General features: G+C 40.2%; 1 protein-coding gene across 2 annotated transcripts; it reads right to left on the reverse strand.

The window, feature by feature from the left end:
* Window positions 1-1,954: 1,954 nt before the first annotated feature.
* LOC102105021 (plasminogen-like) lies at window positions 1,955-18,429 on the reverse strand. Of its 2 annotated transcripts, none has more exons than XM_014256004.2 (12): window positions 18,327-18,429; window positions 15,378-15,513; window positions 14,617-14,723; window positions 13,454-13,568; window positions 12,191-12,354; window positions 11,485-11,614; window positions 11,243-11,361; window positions 9,639-9,801; window positions 7,888-8,018; window positions 6,905-7,064; window positions 5,234-5,424; window positions 1,955-2,114 (listed from the first exon to the last, which is right to left on the reverse strand). In XM_014256004.2, exons 1-12 carry the CDS (start codon window positions 18,373-18,375, stop codon window positions 2,110-2,112), a joined length of 1,470 nt encoding a protein of 489 aa, XP_014111479.2. In that variant the 5' UTR covers window positions 18,376-18,429; the 3' UTR covers window positions 1,955-2,109. The 2 variants fall into 2 exon arrangements, with proteins under 2 accessions (XP_014111479.2, XP_014111478.2); XM_014256003.2 differs by having other exon boundaries at window positions 5,192-5,424.
* Between the last annotated feature and the right edge of the window lie 1,971 nt (window positions 18,430-20,400).

The raw sequence follows: 20,400 nt of genomic DNA on the forward strand, positions 1-20,400 counted from the left end.
AGTGGCCTGCCCATAGACCCCCAGCCTGGCTGAGCTGTCAATCAATCAATCAATTAATCAATCAATCAATCACTAGAGGTCGTGCTAACCCAGCTCCTGATTCTTTCCAGCTGTAGACAGGGACTGATTAAAAGAAAGATTTTGGTTGGAGAACCACTGAAGGGTTTGGTTAAATTAAAAAGACTTATGGTCTGAAATCATGACCCTGAAAATGATATGCTGAGGATATCGGAATGAATGAGTGTTATTTGACTCCCACCCCTAAGGAAATCCAGATCATTTTAGTTAGTAGAATTGTACTGTATCTCATTTCCCATGATGTTCACCGACCTTTTCTCTCTCCCTGAGTAAGGTTCTGGGTATCTCCCTGAAACCTGCTTGGTGGGGGGATCTGGGACATGTGGTCCCATGATCTGGGACATGTGTATTTATTTGGGTCATAGGGATTCCTGGACATGTAAGTTTGTGGAGTCCAAAAGGCAAGGTGGCTTACGTTGAATTTGCCAAGCTTTTTCTGGAACTCAGCTTACAAGTCCAACAACTACCACAAATAGTTGTGTAAATTATCTAATGTAAGAGAATGCTAAACCTCAAAGTAGGAAAGTGTTGCCTCCAGGAGCACAGGGAATCATGGATGATCTGTTGGACTCTTTAGGTGCTGAAAGGCCCTTTAGGTACATAAACTCGCCCCCTGGAGCCTGATTATGCTGTCATTTTTGGACTAATGGGATGGTGGGGTGAATGAACTACATAAAAAGATGTTAATTAGGTTTTATTGGTATAGCAATTACCCATTATATGAGTTCCAATGTGCTTTCCCCTTCTTTCCTTTAAAAAGAAGAGGAAAGGTACCCTGATTAGATCAAAAGAGGAAAGGTCCCAGTGTGGTGGTCCTGGTTGATGTCTTGAGATGCAGGATCGTCGTCAGAGACTGGGTAAGTTTAGTGTTGTGAGCCATTTTTTGGGGTTCTTACAATGCCTGCTAGGTGAGGTGGTGCCCTGCCCTGTCCTCAGACCACCTCAGCCCTGGCAGAGCTGTCAATCAATCAATCAATCAATCAGTCAATCAATCAATCAATCACATGGGGGTGCAGTGCTAACCTGACTGGCGAAGTGACTGGAAGTCTCTCCTTAGGGGAAAGGCCCATGGAAGCTTAATAGATGGAGCACAAGGCAAGCACATGGTCTTGACCCTGCCAGCTTCCTGGAGTTCCTATCTCACCCACAATGGAATCCTAGGAGGTGGTAACTCTACATGTGTTTTTCTAAATTTCTTCTGTCTTTCTCAGTCTCTTTCTTTTTAATCCTAATTCTCTTTTCATGGAACTTTGTGGGTAACATAAGCTGTCATAGGTTTAAAGGTTTCTAGGTGAAATGGGCTAAGTAAATGCTAAGTAGTAAATTAATGCTAAGTAATGCTTATAATTATATAATTTATATATATAATGCAATAATTATAATTATTTAATAATTATATAATAATTATAGTAATGCTTATAATAATGAATTGTTTTATGTTGAATATGATGTCATATTTAATCCTTTTAAAATAAAGTCCCTTTATTTTCTATGTTTTTGTCACTAATCTCCTGTGTGATTTTTCCTCTCTTCAGAGTATCTGGATGGGATTTCTCTTTGTGCCAAGTATTGTAAAGGAACCTTCAATTTAATTCCTGGATTTAAGTATTTGGGGTGTAACAGGGGTGAAGTAGGAGCCTTACAGCTGCTGTGACATGCAACCATGGCTGACTCACGCAGGTGCGACACGAATACTCTGACAGACAATGGCAATTTGCTGTTGCTTTGCAATAGCTACTTAGGCACAGCCAGTAGTGGTATTTATTTAGGATTCCTATGAATTATTACATAATTTTTAAAACCATCATAAAGCCATACTTGGAATGTTGTTTCTGACACAGGGACTGCTTTCCAGAAGAATTAGCCTGCATCCAGATTCAGCGGGAAGCCACTGCATTCTTGATCCAAGAAACAAAACCAGGAATTCGGACAAAACCAGGCTTTGATGGCTGGGTACAGGCCAGTTCCCAAGAGGTGACTCCATATTGGACAAATCTGTTTTTCTCTTGGCAGACCAGAGGTTGTCCAACTTCAGCCTAGGGAGGAAAAGAGAGTATAAAGTAACTCCTCCAGTAATGGGGGCACTAAGCATGCAAACAGCAAAATACTGGCAGGAATAATATTGTAGCTTCAAAGACTTTCAAATGTGACTGACACAAGGACTGCAGAAAGAGAAAGTGTTTTATTTGACCTTCTGGAGTAAAAGAATTGGGGTGGAAAAACCCCTTGTTTCTAAGCATCCAGGCCATGCTCTTGGTCTGAAGATCCACCAGCCATGGATGTGAGTACATCCCCAGACCACTGTGAGGTCAATTACACACATAAAAGCAGAACTTTCCTAATTTTCCACTATCCCCGATCTACTTGATCTGGGCAAAAAGAATTTAACTGTTTTAATGCTGCTCCTTAAAATGCAGGTATAGCAGGATACAAATACCTATGTCTGATGATTTTTGACTCTGTCAATGGACACACTGCCCACAGTCTCTAAGTACAGGCAGCATATTACAGGCTTTGCTTCAGGTGAGTGGGATATTCACAAGACTGGGCTAATATGAATAAGATACTACCTTACACAATTTTCTGGCTATTCTAGTTGCCTGAGTTAAGAAAAAAATTCTGTGTATACCTCAGTTCTTAGGCTACATGTAGAAATGTTGAGCTCCTGAAACTATTTCTGAGCCCTGAGAGTCTAAATTACATGCATTTACCTGCTTATAGTCAAAATTAGATTACTGTTACCCCACAACTATCTATGCTTCCCAAAGTAAATTCAACCACAAAAATAATGATTCTTAACACTTCCATTCATAAATTCAGTGTGATTATATATTCATATCAAGGAAATTCAGGATAAACATTTTCTGTAACATATTGCAAATATCTGGAAAGACATCAAAGTTTTTGCTAAATTGGTATCAGTAAGCACTTTTATGAGAGAAGCATATTTCAGCAGCCCACTAGACTGAAGGAGTAACTTTTGCTTCCAAGGGCATTGCTACAGGTACTTTCTTTCTGCTGCATGTAAGAAGAGCACACAACTCAATTTAGGAATGTGTCTTTTTTTCAAACCTGCCACCTTCCTTTGTGAAATAAGTAACTCATGCAAAGCTCCACAATACTTGAAGAAATGTCATACCACTTTGACCAATGTGGACTATTAATTAAGGAATTAACAAAACAGGACAGAGAGAAACCTAATTTATCTAATTTTACAGAACAAAGCCCCCTGTGAACCATGCAAGCTAAGGTCACCTTTCTGAAACCATAAAGTACAACAGAAGCAAAATTCTTATAATAATAACAGTCACATATTTCAACAGCACACAGCTAAAGAAATACTAGAAATGTCAGTTTTCCTCTTGTTCACCTAAATGAAAAAGACATCCTTCAGAGTGCACTGCAAAATGACATAGGCTGCAGGATATACAGGACTAACTAAAGAGCACTTGCTGCAAAATGCAGCAGTACAGATCTGAAAACTGCAGGAGGGACGTAACTGTTACATTGCAGGCCTAGTCAGTGTCCTGGTTTTGGCTTAGATAGAGTTAATTTTCTTCTTAGTAGCTGGTACAGCACCATGTTTTAGGTTTGATGTCAGTGTAACGATTATAACACACTGATATTTTGGTTGTTGCAGGTTGTTGCATTTGCAGATATGCATGCTAAATATTTAAATACAGAATGCCATTTGTGATAAATATTTAAATATTAAATACTGTAAAATGGAAATACTGATTTTGTTAAGAATCACATCCTGATGGGTGTGTGATAACCTGATAATGCCATGTGAGCCCTTGAGCCATACAGTAATTGTTAATTCTAAAAAAATCCCAAATTATATGGTAAATAGATTTTTCTTCAGGAGAGATGAAAGCATGTGATCATAACGGAGACCCAATACTGCCAACTTTGAAGAACTCAAAGACCACATGATCAGTGTCAAAAGCCATGGAATCTAAAAAAAGGTTTCCAACACTTTCACTTAGTCAGCCCTTAGCCACAGTCACTGTGGAGCACACAGCCAGTGCCTGTCACCACTGTCCTGCCTGCCCAGTGCCTGCTGTTGCTCCCTCTCTGGCCATTCAAGCACCATTATCATCACAGTGATACAAAAAGCTTTGTATTCCTGGCTGCCAACCAGAGGAAGGCTGAGGTACATGGGGAGATATTTGTTTATTAGACAAGAAAACCAAACCAAACAACTCTTAATGAATGGTTATATAGTTAAAAGTGCACTGAAAATATTTCCTATTGAACCCTATCTCATAAGTGCCAGACTGTCATCTTAAATGATATCCTTACTAGATCTAACTCAAGGACTTTTCAGTTTCCCCTTCTCTGTATCACCAGAGGAGGGGCACAAGAAGCTGGGCAGAAGCACGGCCAGGACAGCTGGCCTGGCCTAGCCACAGGGATATTCCATCCCATTGAACAACATGCTATTACTTACACTGGACAGAGCCACTAATTGCTGCTCAGGGACAGGCTGGACATTTTGTGTTGGACACAAAATGAGGAGCGTGGATTCAATTCAACAGGCAGAAAGAGGATCATCAGAAGGATTTATTTCAGAATTTTTCAGCCCCTTTTATAAGGTGTTCTGATATAGGTTTAACATGACTGGTAAAGGTGTCCCATTGGTGGAACGAGAGAAAACACACTCAGCACAGCTGTACAGAATTGTTTTGAGAAAACGAAGTTATTTGCATAAATGGTCCTTGAGAGAAAAATGTTCTCAAGAGACGTTCCCTTGGGAACAGATCAGACACTGACAGACTGAAAAACTCTCTCAGACTCAGAAAATCAGGTCCACAGACATTGGTCAGCAGTTGTATTGTGCATCACTTTTGTTCATTGGGTTTTATCCCTCTCTCACATTTTCATTACAATTAATATTACTATTGCTGCTATTATTATTGTAGTTATTGTACATAATTTTGTTTCAATTATTAAACCATTCTTATCTCATGAGTCTTACTTGTTTTTACATCCTCCTTCCCACCAAAGAAGGGCTGGGGTGATGAGTGAGCAGCTGCATGGTACTTAGTTTCTGGCTGTGGTTAAAGCATGACACTCAAGAATAATTTTGATAAGTTGCTATTTCCTTTACCCACAGACTCTACAGGAGGTGACACTTATAGCCAGCTGTTACCAGATGTGTTGGGTGTAGCTGGGCCAATATGGTGCTCCATCATTCCAGGGGAGGCATTAGGTGCAGGCTCCTGTGTATGGTCATCACACCTCTTGAGATTGCAGTACTCCCATAACGTGTTGGGGTCAGTGGTGAAACACCACGGGCTGCTGTCACCATCTGGGTTTCTACAATAGTTGTCTCTCAAATCCCTGCACAAATAAAGTCAACAGTTTTGCTGTGTAAGACTGAAAGTAAGCACAGGAAAATCTTGACAAAAAGATGTCCTATGTACATCTACTATGTACAAATAAATAGATTTATTGTTGGTTTTACTTATGGCCAGATACCCTATTACCAGCAAACACATCTGTGGTTGTGATGATAGTGAAGATTTGTATTTCGCATGATCATTGGAGTCTTTAATATATTTATGCTTAAGGAAACAATTCAACTACTGGCTTATACTCTGGCTGTAACGTTTCAATGCACTGAGTACCTAAATAATCACCTCCTATTGCAATTATTTTAATTTACAAGTAGCATACACAATTGTGAAAATGTACGAATTAGTAATAAATATGCAGGAGGATTCACGGTATTGGGAAGAACTTAGGCTTTTCCAAAATTTTTTAAATGCCAAAAGGTTCCTTCTCATATTCAGAACAGGAAACAAATGCCTATGCAATTGATCCCCTCTTATACCCCCAAAACCCCACTTCTAACTGACTTCAGTGAGACCACTCCTGGGCCTGTGCTGGCTGGGGCATGGGGGAGTGGAATTTCTCTTTTCAATAATTTGCAGAGTTGCAGTATTTCCCCATTCCGAATCACAGCACAGTCTCAGAATAAAAAAGAACTTAAATGCTTTTTCTCTGATTATGACAGAGCACATGAATTCCACATTTTCCCAGATTGATTTAATTTTTTAAAATGTTTTTGAAAGATATCATCCCCTCTGAAGATTTTCCAGTTTTCTGATGCCAAAATATAAGTGAAATTTTCAGATTATTTAGTGTGACAGCAAAAAAAGGGAAAAAAAAATAGAAAAGTATCAGCCTTCCTGCTTATGACCCACTAGGCATGATGCATTTCTTCACAGTTTCTCCTGCAATTGTAATCCTGTTTCTCTCCTGCTCTAAGTCAAAACTGGCAGATTAGTGATTTTGATTAGCTTGTCACTGGCCCAGTCATTCCTGGTCCAGTTTTATTAATCTGAAGAAAATAAATCAAGGGGAAATTTCAGTGCATGCAATTCTGGGTGCCCAGTTCCAACTGCAAAGAACACTTAGTTGGTATTTCTAAGCATGACATATCTGACTGCATGCTTTGTATCATAAATACTGTGTCCTCCCCAGATTAAATCATTAGAAAGGCCACAACAAAAAGTCTCAAATTTGTAAACAAAACACATATTCCAGTAGATGCCTTGTCTCTGGACTCAAGTCTCCTGGTGTTGGTTTCAGGAGATCAGATTTAAGAGTAAGGGACACAGCTGTATTTTACTCAGAATTTAGATAACAAGAAAACACAATTCTTACAAGTGAGACTAACAGAAAACATTTCTGTATCTTAGAAACATTCTCTTTTATCAATATATTCCCTAGCAGTGTTTTAAAGCATAGCTGTGCAAAGATAATACAACCAGAATAGTTATTGCCAGAGAAAGCGAGAATGGTGAGATGAACGTACGCGTCTGGGAATTTGTCTGGGGTTTTTATATGCCTGTGTGGGAACATGGAGCTCCAGGCCTGGCACTTCTTTCCCGATGCAGTGACAGATGTTGTGCCACGGTAACTCTGGCCTCTGCCTCGGTAGCACTCCTCTGTTAGGGGAACTTGTACAGGCGCATCTGCGGCGAACAACAGAAACTGGTCTTTGGCATCGTAATTTTAATGTTCTTACTGAGCAGGCACAAGAAAGCCTCAAACACACAGGATGACAAAAATGAATGACTCATTTATGCAGACAGTATCCAGTGAAGTCATCACACCTGCAGCAGAAGGGCATTTCCTAAGATACTGGGAAAGCTTCCACAGTTTTATCATCTTATGTTACATGTTTAAGGGTTCACCAGTTAGTTTCATTTGGAATCAGTGAACACGTCAGAATTAAAGATAAGAAAGTTCTCATGCAAAATCCTCAAAGATTAGATACTGGTGATTTTGCCTATGATATTTCTCAAACAGACATTATGTTAAACTTTAATCTCTCTATTATCCTTCTGATAAGACTTTCTTGTTAATTTTGTGCTTAAATGAATGAATGTTTCAACGTGATTTTTAATTACATTGAAAGCTCTTGTCCTCTCATTTGTGCCTAATTTCCAAAACTAGGAGTTTATTTTATTTAGCAGTTTTTCATCTCTTTAAACCGTATCATTTTTCAATGCACCTGCTACAATTGGCTTACCTTTGGGAAGAAAGGAATATAAAAGCATAAATATCTTTCATCCTGTAATTCTTCTGTTGAATCAGCTCGTGATTTGCATCTTTCACTGCATTTCCCTAACCACTGAAAGTTTAATATTTGGCAGATTTTGAAACATGCCAGGCAGACAAACATTAAGAGTGACAAAGTGACTGAAAAATAAGATTCAATATATTTACAATACAAAACAAGAAGTCTTTCACTGTTTCAAAGTCCTTATCTCAAGTGCAGTCCGTTATTCATACCAGAAATCCCTTGTTCTGTCCTGTCACAGGGAGGAATCGTGCAATATTCCCATCTAATGCTGCTGTTGGTGGTGTAGCACCAAGGCTTCTTCTCTCCATCAGGGTTTCTACAGTAGTTTTCCTGTAAGCCCCTTAAAACAGGAAATAGGAACACTGATTTTACTCACAGAAATCCAGAAGAGTTGTGTGCATGACTATTAACAACTACTGCATGACTCGATCTTCTCGAGTGTGGCCCGGCTAGCTCAGTGATGAGGTTTCTCTTCACTCGAGTTTCGAGCCAGCATATGTTTGTGGGGTTCACTGATTTTCTTCAAGAATCCAAGTCTATAGAGCGAGTAAAGAAATCAGGGGGGGACTCTCTCTCTGGTTTGCATTCCACAGTTTATTTCTGCGAAGGGGAATCCAAAGGATGAGAGACCAAGGATTTGGGGTTTGGGGGGTCTCTTTTAACAGGGTTTCTCGGAGGGAGGGAACATCAGAGAGGGAACCAATTATTTTTCTCAGTTAGTACATTTTACAAACTTTCTACAAATCAAGGTTACACACGCCAAGATAAAAAATAACAGACACCAACTTCTTCAAATGCCCACAAAGGTGTGGGAGTATTCTATACAGAGGGGCAGAGGGGGAGAGAGGGGGGGCCTGGTTTCCTGGCAACACAGGGGGGAAAGAAAGGGAAGGCAAGGTAAGCATGCCCTCTCAGCTTCCATAGTTTAGAGGCATTCTGGGACAGGAAAAAGTTACAAACTTCCGTGTAGGAAAGAAGAGTTCTCTTCTCCCAACCCCGTGCTTTCCTGGGCTAAAGAAACTTCAAGCAGCTGGAAATGCCAGCGGGGTCCTCTCTTTACTCTATCCGGCCTCTCGCCGTGGGGCTGAGGAGAGAAACTTCAGTAACCATGGTAACCTGACGCCAGGTAAACAGGAGAAAGAGAAGCTGGGGGGGAATCACAACTAAAAGATGGGAAAAGATACATTTCAGGCTATCAACTACAACAACTGCATGCAGAATTCAACTCAGTGGTGTGTTTATCCTTTTTGGAGATCAACATGTGCATCGCTCCTTTGGGACTAATCAATGGTCTTCAACTTCACAATCTAAATGCTGAATTTATAAGAATAATTTTTCTAATGCTTACACTTTCTGCTCATGTTGTTGAGGTCAAGATGCAGCAGAAAGACCTGTCTTCAAAACAGAGGGCACTGATAGCCCTGAGATTACAGTAAGAACCAGGCAAGACTGGAAGTGTGTAGATAGGAGCACTGGTGCACACTGGTCTCTGCCCTGTGAAAGTGGACAGGGTTTCACCTCCCTAGGAAAACTTGCAGGATCTAACTAATATAAGCCAGGTCAGCAATTCCTACACATTGGTAATGCTCTGCAAACCCAGTTTGTGCTCAGACCTTGGAGCACAAAGTTGTATTGGAGCATCACTCTTCAGAAAAGTAATGCATAGAAAATGTACCAAAACACAGCCAAGGGGATTTTTAACATAAAATAGCAAACTACTTATAGCTCTGATGTGGGATGTGGAAGAGAAAAGTGAGAAAATAACATGAGAATAAACAGAGAGGCAGAAAAAATTGAAGAGCAAGACCTGAATAGAAGTAAAGAGCACTGACAAACAGCGAGAATCACAACTTAACAACATAAATGAGGAAAACCTGTCCTCCTCTTGCCTTTGCATCTGGATTGACAGGGAATAATATCTGTTCTTTGGTATTTGTTAGAATGATGAGGCTCAGCGTACTTGCAGGGATATCTGTCAGGGATCCAGCCATGTTTGTGAGGAAACTGTGTGTTCCAGTGTTGGCAGGCATTTCCTGATTCCGTGGTGGCTATCCTTCCTCGATAGTCTTCACCTTTCCCTGAAAGACACTGGGAGTCTGGGCCAGAGACTGGTGGGGGTGTAGCTGTAACAGGAAAAGAAAAAAAAGAAAAGGAGAAGGAAGGGGAGAGCAGAAAACCACTGGTAAGTAGTGCTTTCAAAAATATATAAACCCCTTTGTTTCTGTACTGTTGAAGATGCATTTCTTTTTTCTTTTCTTTCAGCAGAGGTTACACTGGTTAAAAGCCATGTCAAAATCAAAGAGGACATTTTTATGGGCCTCCGGACTGCCAGATGGATGTCCTGTGTCTTCCCTTTTACAGCAGCCAGTAAATAACTTAGCTGGGTTGAGCCAGACTCTGTGCCTACTGTCCCCTGAGAGCAGAACAGGAAAGGCAGTAAGTAGTTTCCTACAGTCTTGTAAACCCAAGTGAGATGGAGTACAGTAACATAATGCACACAGGTAGCGTGGAAGAGCAGAAAGGACCAAGAAGAAATTGTGAGAGAAAGCAGAGCAGCCTTCAGAACTGAGCCTCTTGAGTCAGTGAGTTGGGGAAGAGGGACAGAAGGAATAGTGAAAAAAGAAAGAAAGAGAAATGATCTGCCATGTGGGGAACAGCAAAGAAAATAAGAGTAATGATCTGAGGCATAGAAACTGCAGAGGACAAATGGAAGATGAATTTACAGCACATACCTATAATATACAGAATTTCCCAAGGACATGAGTATGACCCTAAAAAGGTTGGTATGTTCCTTAAACTTTAAATTTTAAGCACAGGATGGAAATGCATTGGTAACTGTCACAATTTATCATACGAAAGTCTATAAAGAGTTATTCTGCCATCTGTAATTAAGCAAGCTGAAGAGAACTGCATCTAGCAAACACACACCACTGCTTACAGCACTGCCAATCAATCTCTAGAGAAAAAAAACACCTATAATTTTTTTCCTCAAAGTGCAATCCACTTCGACAATTGGAAATGTTACCTTTTAATTCAGTGCCTTGGAAATATCCAGATTTAGTGTGCTCAGCTTAATGGGTTAAGCTAGCTCGCTGATAAGTCAGGTTTTTCTCCTGAGGACTGAACTTGTTTCTCAGGATTCACCCCTTGCTAAGAAGAAGGCAGTGCTGGCTGAGCAGATCAGGTCCAGGTAAAATATCACAGTATGGCCACATGGTAATTTAGATGATTTCTGTGAGTTAGCATATCAGCAGTAAACTACCACCTGATTTAACCCTAATGTCTTCCCTCCCAGGTGAGTTGAAGAGTAAAGTGGTTAAGGGCAAATGATGGTTTCCCATAACATCTTTGGCCATATTGCACTTTGTGACACCTTCGTCCTCACTGACCATACATTGTTTTACCTAATAGAAGTTGAATGTGTGATCCTGCTTATTAATGTGCACTTTCCCTGCTTCACAGAGATACCTCCAGGTTACTCAGAACTGTGGTTTCTTGTCTTCCCCCTCCCTGCATAATTTTAATGAGCTACCCTCTGGAGTGATCTCAGGAAATCAGACTCACTGCAACGAGGAATGTTGCAATATTCCCAGCGTTTATTTGGGTTGGTAGTGAAACACCAGGGCCGAAGTTCACCATCAGGATTGCGGCAATAATTCATCTTCAGATCCTTCTCTGGATAGCTGTGCATTGAAAATGAAAGATAAACTCATGAGCCAGCAGTGGCCACGTGTAGCAATGAGGCTGTCTGCAGGCAGGGTTTCCCAGGCTCTGTGGGAATGAATTTGGTGCTGAGTGTCACTCACTGTTTCAGGATAAATCCATGCATATGAGGTTCTTGGGCATCCCAGCGTTGGCACTCAAGTCCAGACTCTGTTCTCGAAACTTCTCCGTGGTAATCCTCACCGTTACACTGCATGCACTCCCCTGTAGGTCCTAGGCAGAAGGAAAACAAAGCGAGGAACACACCAGCCTGCTCATGGCAGATTATGCTGAAAGGACAAGTGGGGTTTGCTCAAGCTAACGATGAAAGGAATTCAGAAAACCGTGCATTACAGCCTGGCCAAATTAACAGCACTTCAGGAATATGTTTCATTTGCAGGAAGGAATTTGTCGTGGATCTGTATGTGCTGTTAGCAATGGGAGTTCAACGTGTTACACAGAACTTCGGTCAGTCTTTACTCTTGTTACAATTAAATAAATTACTGGTGTAAGAGCAGTATAGTCCTTATCCAGATCATTGCAGTTCTCTGCCAGTAGGGTCAAAAGTAACAAGACAGATGAAGGTAAAGCAAACAATAACTGCAAATGATTAAAAAATTTTAGTTCTTCCATATTTACAAAATAACTTTGATAACTCAAGCCAGGTAGGAAAACCTCTCTGTTGAGAACTTCTTAAGTTCATCTTGATTTAAATTCTAATTTGAAAAAAGTCTGTGAAAATAAAGCACAAAAAAGTAGCAGGAGTAATATTACCTACTTGAACATCTCTTCTCTGAAAAGTGAGTATACCTTCTCCAGTGTGCATGACCTGGTCCTCACACTCTGGGATGGCACAGTAATCAAATCTCATGGCAGGATCTGTTGTGTAACACCAGGGTCCTCTTTCATCTGCATCAGGGTTTCGGCAGTAGTTTTCTTCCAACCCTGCATTGGGGTATCTCTCAGGTGTATAACTGTAATAGTATTAGAATTCTATTTTAATACCAGAACTTCAGTGGTGGAGAAGGGAAATGTCTAACCTGCTCAGCTAGCTGTGAATTTTATTCATTCACAGTAAAAATGAGAGAAACAGATTTCCCATTGTAAGCCATAAATGAAAACTGAAAAATTATTCCTAACTACAATTGTTAGTAGCTTTCTCCCTAGCACCACTTGCCAGTAAGAAGCGGGCTTACAGCCTGTAAGGATGATGACAGTCTGAAAGGACAATTGCTATCTTTAATATGTGCATCCAGTTGCTTTAACCAGCTCACTACAACCTGTGGCTCTGTCATGTGTTTGTCTTAATGGAGCTAATTTAAAAGTTGTGTATTTCTAGAGATTATTCACCAAACACAACTGTTGCAGTCAGCCAGGTCTCAGAGATCTGAAGCAAGTGATGCTAGCCTTCTTCCTATGGTAATCTTATCAGAGAAGACTAAATTATTTTTAAATCATGTGAACAAGTGTATCCAAGTGTATTTAATTACAATAACAAGAAAATAATTTTTAAAATAAAACTTCAACATAGATCAGAGAGAACAGGACCTCTGCTTCCCCACTTGCTTCAGTGAGCCCAATGGCAGCCAGCCCTGAGAAGATTCTACCTGGCAAGGTCCATTTGGCCCTTGGATACTTTTCCTCTTTTTTTTCTTTTTTTTTTTTGTTTTGTTTTGTTTTGTTTTTTGTTTTGTTTTTTTGACTCTCTCTATGACAGGTAAGGAGGCTTAGAGTTGGACAGATATCACTTTATGCAGAGGAAAGTAATTTTGACCCCACTGTTACCAGCAGCAAAAATCCTCATCATGTTGAGAGAAGGAGCATTTAATCTGCTTTAGACACCTCACATTTAGACACAACTTCTCTAGCTGTCAATGGGTCATTTCCTTATCCAGATCATTGCAGTCTCTGCTGGTAGAGTCAAAAGTAACGCGACAGATGAAGACAAAGCTGTTTTTAAAAGTCATCTGACAACAGGATTTGATAACTTGCACTATAAATCTGTGTATATATATGAAGATGGGGAAATTTGGAAAGGGTTCAGAACAAAAAGAAATGTAAATAAGGACATACTTTGGTTTGTGGGGTATTTTTTCTGTCCACTTCTGGCATGGAATACCCCTCTGAGTCTTGGCTTCTGTTCCTCTGTAGTCTGTCCCAATCCCTCTTTTACACTGCATAAGGTAAACTGAAATGGAATCAAATTTGTCAATTCAGTGGTGTTACAACATTCATCTCCTGGTACTGAAAATCTGCAGATATAACTGAAACTCATCTGTACATGAGGAACCCTGTTTTACTCATGCTTTGGACCTCTTGTGCCTACAAACATTCTATAATGCATTTAAAAATAAATTAGTTACAGCTACTAGGCCTCTAAAGAGAAAAATTTCTCAAGCATTGTTATAAAGGCATCAAATCAAGTCAAGAGATCAGCTACATCAAGTTTTTGATATGCAAAAAAAATGCATGCTGATACTGTCATGATGCTGGGATAAACAGGAATGTCTTTCACCAGCAGCTGGAAATTCTTGGAGAGGCACTGTTCATAAGCACATTTGCAGTGTGGGTGCCATCCAGCTATCCCTTTAAGCCAGAAAATACTTAGTTATCAAAATACACTTGTCACATAAGTGGCCCCCAAACCTTTGATTCATCTTAGCCTCAGACTCTCCTAGGTATTTTTCTAGTGGGATTCCAAGACAGAGAATGCAAATCATGTTGATAGTGCTTTTATTGTCAACAGATGCTGAAAAATCTCCAGTTGCTGAGAGCAGTGATTTTGATTTCCCCTTTCTTTTCCCCTTTCTTGTCTGCACAATAAGAATCTCCTCAAACCTCAAAATATAAAATTGAAATGTTAGATCAAGACCAATCTGCTAGGAAAAAGAAAAGGGTTCCTCCTAAATTATTTTAGCCTGTCTAAATAATAGAGCTGGACACATCTGACACCCAGGGAGAGGAGGTGAAGACTATATAACTGGGTCTGGGAGGAAGATAACAATTAACTTCCCAGTTCAAATGGCACATGGAGACCACCATGGATCTAGTCCTTGGTATTTAATCCTTCTTGAACAGCATGTTTAGTAACGTGGCTTCTTCCTGTTTGACCCCCAAATTCTCTATTAGTTTTCTGCCCTATACAGGAATTTTCTCCAGCACTGCAGCAGAGAACAGAAGGATGCCATTAGAGTAGGCTTGATGAGTAAATATGTAACATCTTACTGTACACATACTTCTCTTCTCATAAAGAACTGTGTCCATGCTGGTGAACGTCACTGTCATTTTAGAATTTTCAGCCAGTGTTAAACACTGTAGCTTTTTCCTGGTGAATAGGAAAGCCCTGTTGAAATTGAGAAGGAAGCAATATTGACACAGGGAGCAATATTTTTAATTCAATTCAAATTATTGAACTCATAATTATTTTTCTAAAAAATTATATTTTCTAAATAAATTATTAATTTGCTAGCGCTGTCTTACATTCATTCTTAACCTTCAGATACTGCACTCAATATTTTATACACTGAGCAAGAGGTTAACATTAGCTACTCCTCTCAAGTGGCTCACTCTTCAGGATATATGAATACATGAATAAATTATTGTGTGGGGAACAAGAAATTGCATTGGCAAAACATTATCAACAGCATCCTAGCTGCTCATGTTAGCATCTGTCCCTACAATGAATTAGAAACCTTGCACTCTTGTGAAACAAAGCAGCATCCAGCTAAAGAGCCTCAAGCAGTTCTCCACGTAGTGCTGGATAAGAATGGGAACTTGAACATTTACTATAAAATGAGTAGTAAGTTGTGAATCCGCTCTTTACTTGATCTTGTGGTAATTTATGGGTGGAGATAAGTCACAAGCTAAAGGCATGGGAGACACTGCTGAAGGCAGAGCTGCAGCAGAAAGGGGATGTTGGTTCTGAGTAAAGGTAGGAACATATCATTGATGTGCAGACACCCACAATGGCACAGTTTTAACATTCAATAGAAATTACCTGCAGGTAAAATTTCTTTCAGCTTCACATTTGTCCACACATTCTTTTTCATTATTTGTCTTGTAAAACTGTTTGTTTCGAGTAAGTACCCAAACACCATCTGTTCTTAAATAGTCATCCAGTATACCTCCTCTCACTAGAAGGGAAGGAAAGGAATCAGACATTACAAGTGAGAATTCTGCAGTAAAGAAGATCTCTGGATTCCAGTTCCATTTTCCATGTAGCTTGGACAGGTGAAGATACAATTTATTTGGATAATTCTGGGTAAAAGATGACAAACTCTGAGGTAATTTCTATCTCTTGACAGAATCACAGCTGAATGACTGCAATATGTCATGGGAAAAAAGAGGCAGAAGAAAGCTGTATGGGCAGTTCTGATTAGAGTAATGCATGAGTTTGAAGCTAAAAGCAAAAAATGTGAAACAGGAGTGAGAGGGAGCAGAGAGAGAGACTAAGTGCTGTCAACACCAACAAGAGAAAGATGAAGGGAAGTGCTACCCACCATCAAGGTTTTGGAGAAGCATCAGTTAGGTGGGTGGGAGATTATGACCTGTAATATGGATTGTGCAATCCCTGCAGCTTCACTGGTCACTGCCTAGTTGTTTGTCCCAAGATGTCCTGCCCTAGAGCAAGAAACCTCAATCACAAAGTTACTATCTAGCCTTTTAAAATGCTTTCCATTGTTTTATTGTAATGGGTTGAGCAGACTTGGTAATGAAATCATCAGGCTACATCTCTGTTGTAACAAATTAACCCAAGACTTTGAATTAGTAAATAATTTAGTATAATTAAATCCGAAAGCTGCAGCTTAATAAGACTTATGTACCTGCTAATACATCCAACACACCTCTAAAATACTGTTGCTCACAATGGAGTTTACGATCTAATTGATTTTTTTTTTCTTTTTATGTCTATAAAGATTCTATGTTTCTGTTCCTAATTTCTACTAGAGTTTATTTCCATCTCCAGCATCAGGTTACAAGGTTGCACAAGTGATATGGTTTAATTATTTAATTTTTTCAATCTAGATTATTACTGACAGGTGCAGGAAGTTCATAATTTTGTACAGCATACTCACAGGTAACATTGCCAATCTTTCATTTATGCACTCGTACTAGGGCTGAATTCACTGCAACATCACTCCAGTGTTACTAACTCCCATGACGTATGGGCCATTCATCACCTACCTCCATATGACACAGATTCACACAAAATAAAAGATATTTGGGCCACTAATGAAAGCAAGATTAGTAATTGCCTGAGGGCATTTTCTGTGTCACTTTGCAAGGTTGGCTCAATGCCATAAAACCTGAATGTCTTAAGAAATCCCTGACACTGAGGCTTCCCATATCTAGTCCTACAGTTACAGCATCAATAGCCTAGCCTACTAATTTCTCCTGATGGATTCAATAAACAAGTGCTTCCTTTCCTGAACTTTTTCCTAAGTTAGCTGAGACCACTCTTCCAGGGGATTAGAAAAAGAAAATGTTCCTTTCCAAACTTTTAAAAATAATCTTAAAACTCTTCAAAGAGTTTCTTCAAAGAGCTTTACTTTGAATACTATTCCTTTTCAGTGACATTCTTAATCTAAGTTTGGATTAAGAATGAACACATGGGAATTTGGATGACATGCGTAAACTAAAAAGCAACATAGATTGGCTGAAACTTAGATAATAGAAAAGAAAAGGTGATGCTGCTTGCCTGAAAACCACTGCAAAGTGTAAACTTAAGAAAATAATATAAGAGATTTTAAATGCATAGGGGAATATATTAGTCTGACTAAAATCTATATAAACCCAGATATTTCAAAGGATAATTGAACAGAATAATCAAAGATATGTGAACAAACAAATTTCTTCATTTCCATATGCATCTTTCCAGATTTGACCAGTACTAACCCAAAAGAAATAAAAATTTGCTTTAAGGAAGTTGTGGACCATCACTTTTGAGCAAGTCAGCTTGCTCAGATAACAAAGAACAAATAAAATCTCCTGCTTTCTCAGTTGTCTTTTATAACCTGGTACAATCATACAATGACTTGTCCCTGGTATTCTGACCTTAAGTGTCTGAACTATTAAAAAGTCATAAAAAACTGTACTGATATGTATTTATCAGTATTTTTAAAAAGTCATCTAAGTGCCATGCAATTATATGTAATTTCAAAGTACAAGAGAGTATGGTATCTGATTGAAATCTGATTGAAGTATATACTACACATAGAATATTTATTTACAGAATTTGTAGATATGCTTGAAATGCATATATTACCATCAGTGGAACATCTATCTTCTTTTGGAGTTGTAAGAAAGAACTCTGGACATACTCCTGAGAAAGGTGATCTAGGTTACTGGGGAGTAAATTTCTGCCTACTGCCCTCAGGAAAACAAGGGAGAACATTTTATTGGAAGTGTTTGACAACAGAAAACATGAAATTGCTGGAATAAAAAGGAGCCTGTTCATTTTTCATCTTGTTATAAATATTCCATCTCAAAGCTTTAAAACCCCTATCACAAAGGATGAAAATCAGTATCACTGTGCTTAACAATGCTTGGCAGTAAACACAGCTTTACCTTTAGCATTTGATCCGAAGCCTGCTGAAATTAGAGATAAGTTCTCACTGATTGCTGTGGGTTTTGTACAAGCCTTTGACAGGCTGCTTCCCAAGGGTGTCCCCACCTCTGGATGTGGGAAATATTTGCCTGGGGCCACTAGCTGCCCATGCAGACACCAAGGCTGCTGCTCTTATGGTGTTGCTCATGAGCACAACCCTGGGGCAACCACAGCTCTCTCTTTATTCAACAGCAGCTCTTTCTGACCAGCAGGACCCAAATCCATCATTTTCCAGGAAACAAGTGATACACTGACTTAGGGACCTACCTTCATCACATGGAGCTTGCTAGTGTTTGGGCCCAGTTTCGCCTAGGCAAGCAGAAGGCAAAGGACTCTTACCTGAGCTGAGCAAGAAAAGAAAGAGAAAGGCAGCTTTGCAAATCCCCATTTTGGCTCATCTGGCGGGTGCTGGAAGTTGTGTGTGTTGGTGCACAAAGTTTTATTGACTCACACTGGAATGAGGCAGCATCAAACAAACAAGGCAGGAGGATTAAGTTAATCATTCTCCTGTGCTGTACCCACCTTGCCATGGTGTGGCTATCAAAACAACCTTGAGTTGGATGGATTACCAAATCAGGCTCAATTATTTCTACTGGATACTGGGAAATGTAAAGGAATTTTCTTCTTTTCTGGGATGTGGTTTTTTGTTTTTTTTCTCAGATTGCTTGGCATCACTTTACTAAAGTAAAGATGAGGATCATAGTGGTAGAAAGTAGGGAACAAGACAATTCACACGCCTAACTCTATATAGTCCCAAGTATTCAGCTTTAGGTCCCAATAGTATTTCCAGCCAGACACATGGACAGCTTTAGATTGGAACCGCTGCTGATTTATGCTTCTGTGTAAGTCAGTCCCCCAAAACAGACCCTGATAATGCTAACTCTGTACCAAACTTGTTTTTAACAGCTTCCAATGCCATTTCTGGAGGGAAGAAAATAACTTCCCTCAGCTTTTTTTCCGTTTCTGGTTTAGTTTTTGTTGTTCATGACTTGTGAGGCATCATTCACCTTGGTTCAGTGTATGATGTGCCTTTGACCTCCAGGCAAAGCCACTGATATCTCAAGTCTGCCTAGACCTTAGGGTGTATGCAGGGTGTCCCATGCCTTTCAGCAACATCTCTCACATCTGACAACCCCATGGGGCTCAACTAAGGCAAGCCAGGCATTCCCAGCCATAGTGCCTTCAGGAGTTTCAACTGGTTTGCCTGGCCAGTCAGGGTAACCTTTAGCTGGGATTGGGAGGGCAGATGAGAACGACAGCTGGGAGGAAGATGTGAGTCCTGCATATTCCCTCTGTGCTGGGAATCACTTGGGCTAAAGGCGGTGCTCAAGAAGTACATGCCTCCAGGGCACAGGTGGGAAATGCACCCTGGGCTGCTGAGGAGGCAGTGGGGAAGTGGCCCTTTTGTGGGCATTTTGCCTCAGCTTTGTCAGACTGCAGAGGGCTCTAAGTGGGCAGCCAATGTGTATCCTGTAGTGACAACAGGCAGGAGTGACACTAGTAGGAAAACAAATCTTGGGTCATGACTGTTGTGTGCTGAGCTGTGTCTATATGCCAACACATCTCTGCATCCCAACCTAGACAGGCAGTGTTTGAGTGTATCATTCAACCTGTATCACATCTGGCAGAAGGATATTCCTACAGGGATGTTCCTACAAAGCTTCAGAAAACTGGTGGCCAAGCAGAGAAAAGAACCCAAAATTTCCACACATGCACTGGTGATGGAAGCAATCACCACTCATTTCTGCTTGGCCAAGCAACAGGTCTGTATCCTCCAGCCTGTCAGCTCATGCATGGATGAATCCTGGGGACACTTGGCTGTGGAAGAGACAGGCTGTGCTCATGGAAGCCAGGAGCAACTCACAGAGACATTATGGGGACATGAATGGGAGGAAGCAGGACAAGAGGACCATTTGGGGGAGGTGGGTAGAAGGGCATGCAGGACCTGAAGATTTCTCAGTTTAATACAGCAGAGAAGTGGGGTGACCAAGAGATGCAGTGGGACATGATGAGCAGGGATAGCCAAGCCTCGCTTTTTCTATCATTGACAGCACTACCTGCTCTGTCCTCAGATAGCAAATACCACAGACTAGGGGCGCAGAAGTCTGAAACCACTCCAGATCTGCTAGCAAATAGCATGGAGACATCTTTTCTCTTGGATTTAATTTAAATCTTACAACAATCAAAAGCAGGGCAATTTTTATGCCCGTGTTCTAATAGCAACAGACAAAATCACATCACTGCTGATGAAAACTATGTTGTAATCCCACTTTACGTTGCATGAGGTTTCTGGAGAACTGTGTTGTGCTGATGATGTCCAGAAGGGTGCAGCAGACGATAGCTTTTGGAAAAAGTGAGTGACATGAAATCCCCAGTTTGGAAAAAAGTGTCAGACCACACCCAAGACACATTG

Source organism: Pseudopodoces humilis, chromosome 3, assembly GCF_049639895.1.
Source record: "Pseudopodoces humilis isolate 2021_Gansu_Grassland_sample_001 chromosome 3, ASM4963989v1, whole genome shotgun sequence".
NCBI lineage: Eukaryota > Metazoa > Chordata > Aves > Passeriformes > Paridae > Pseudopodoces > Pseudopodoces humilis.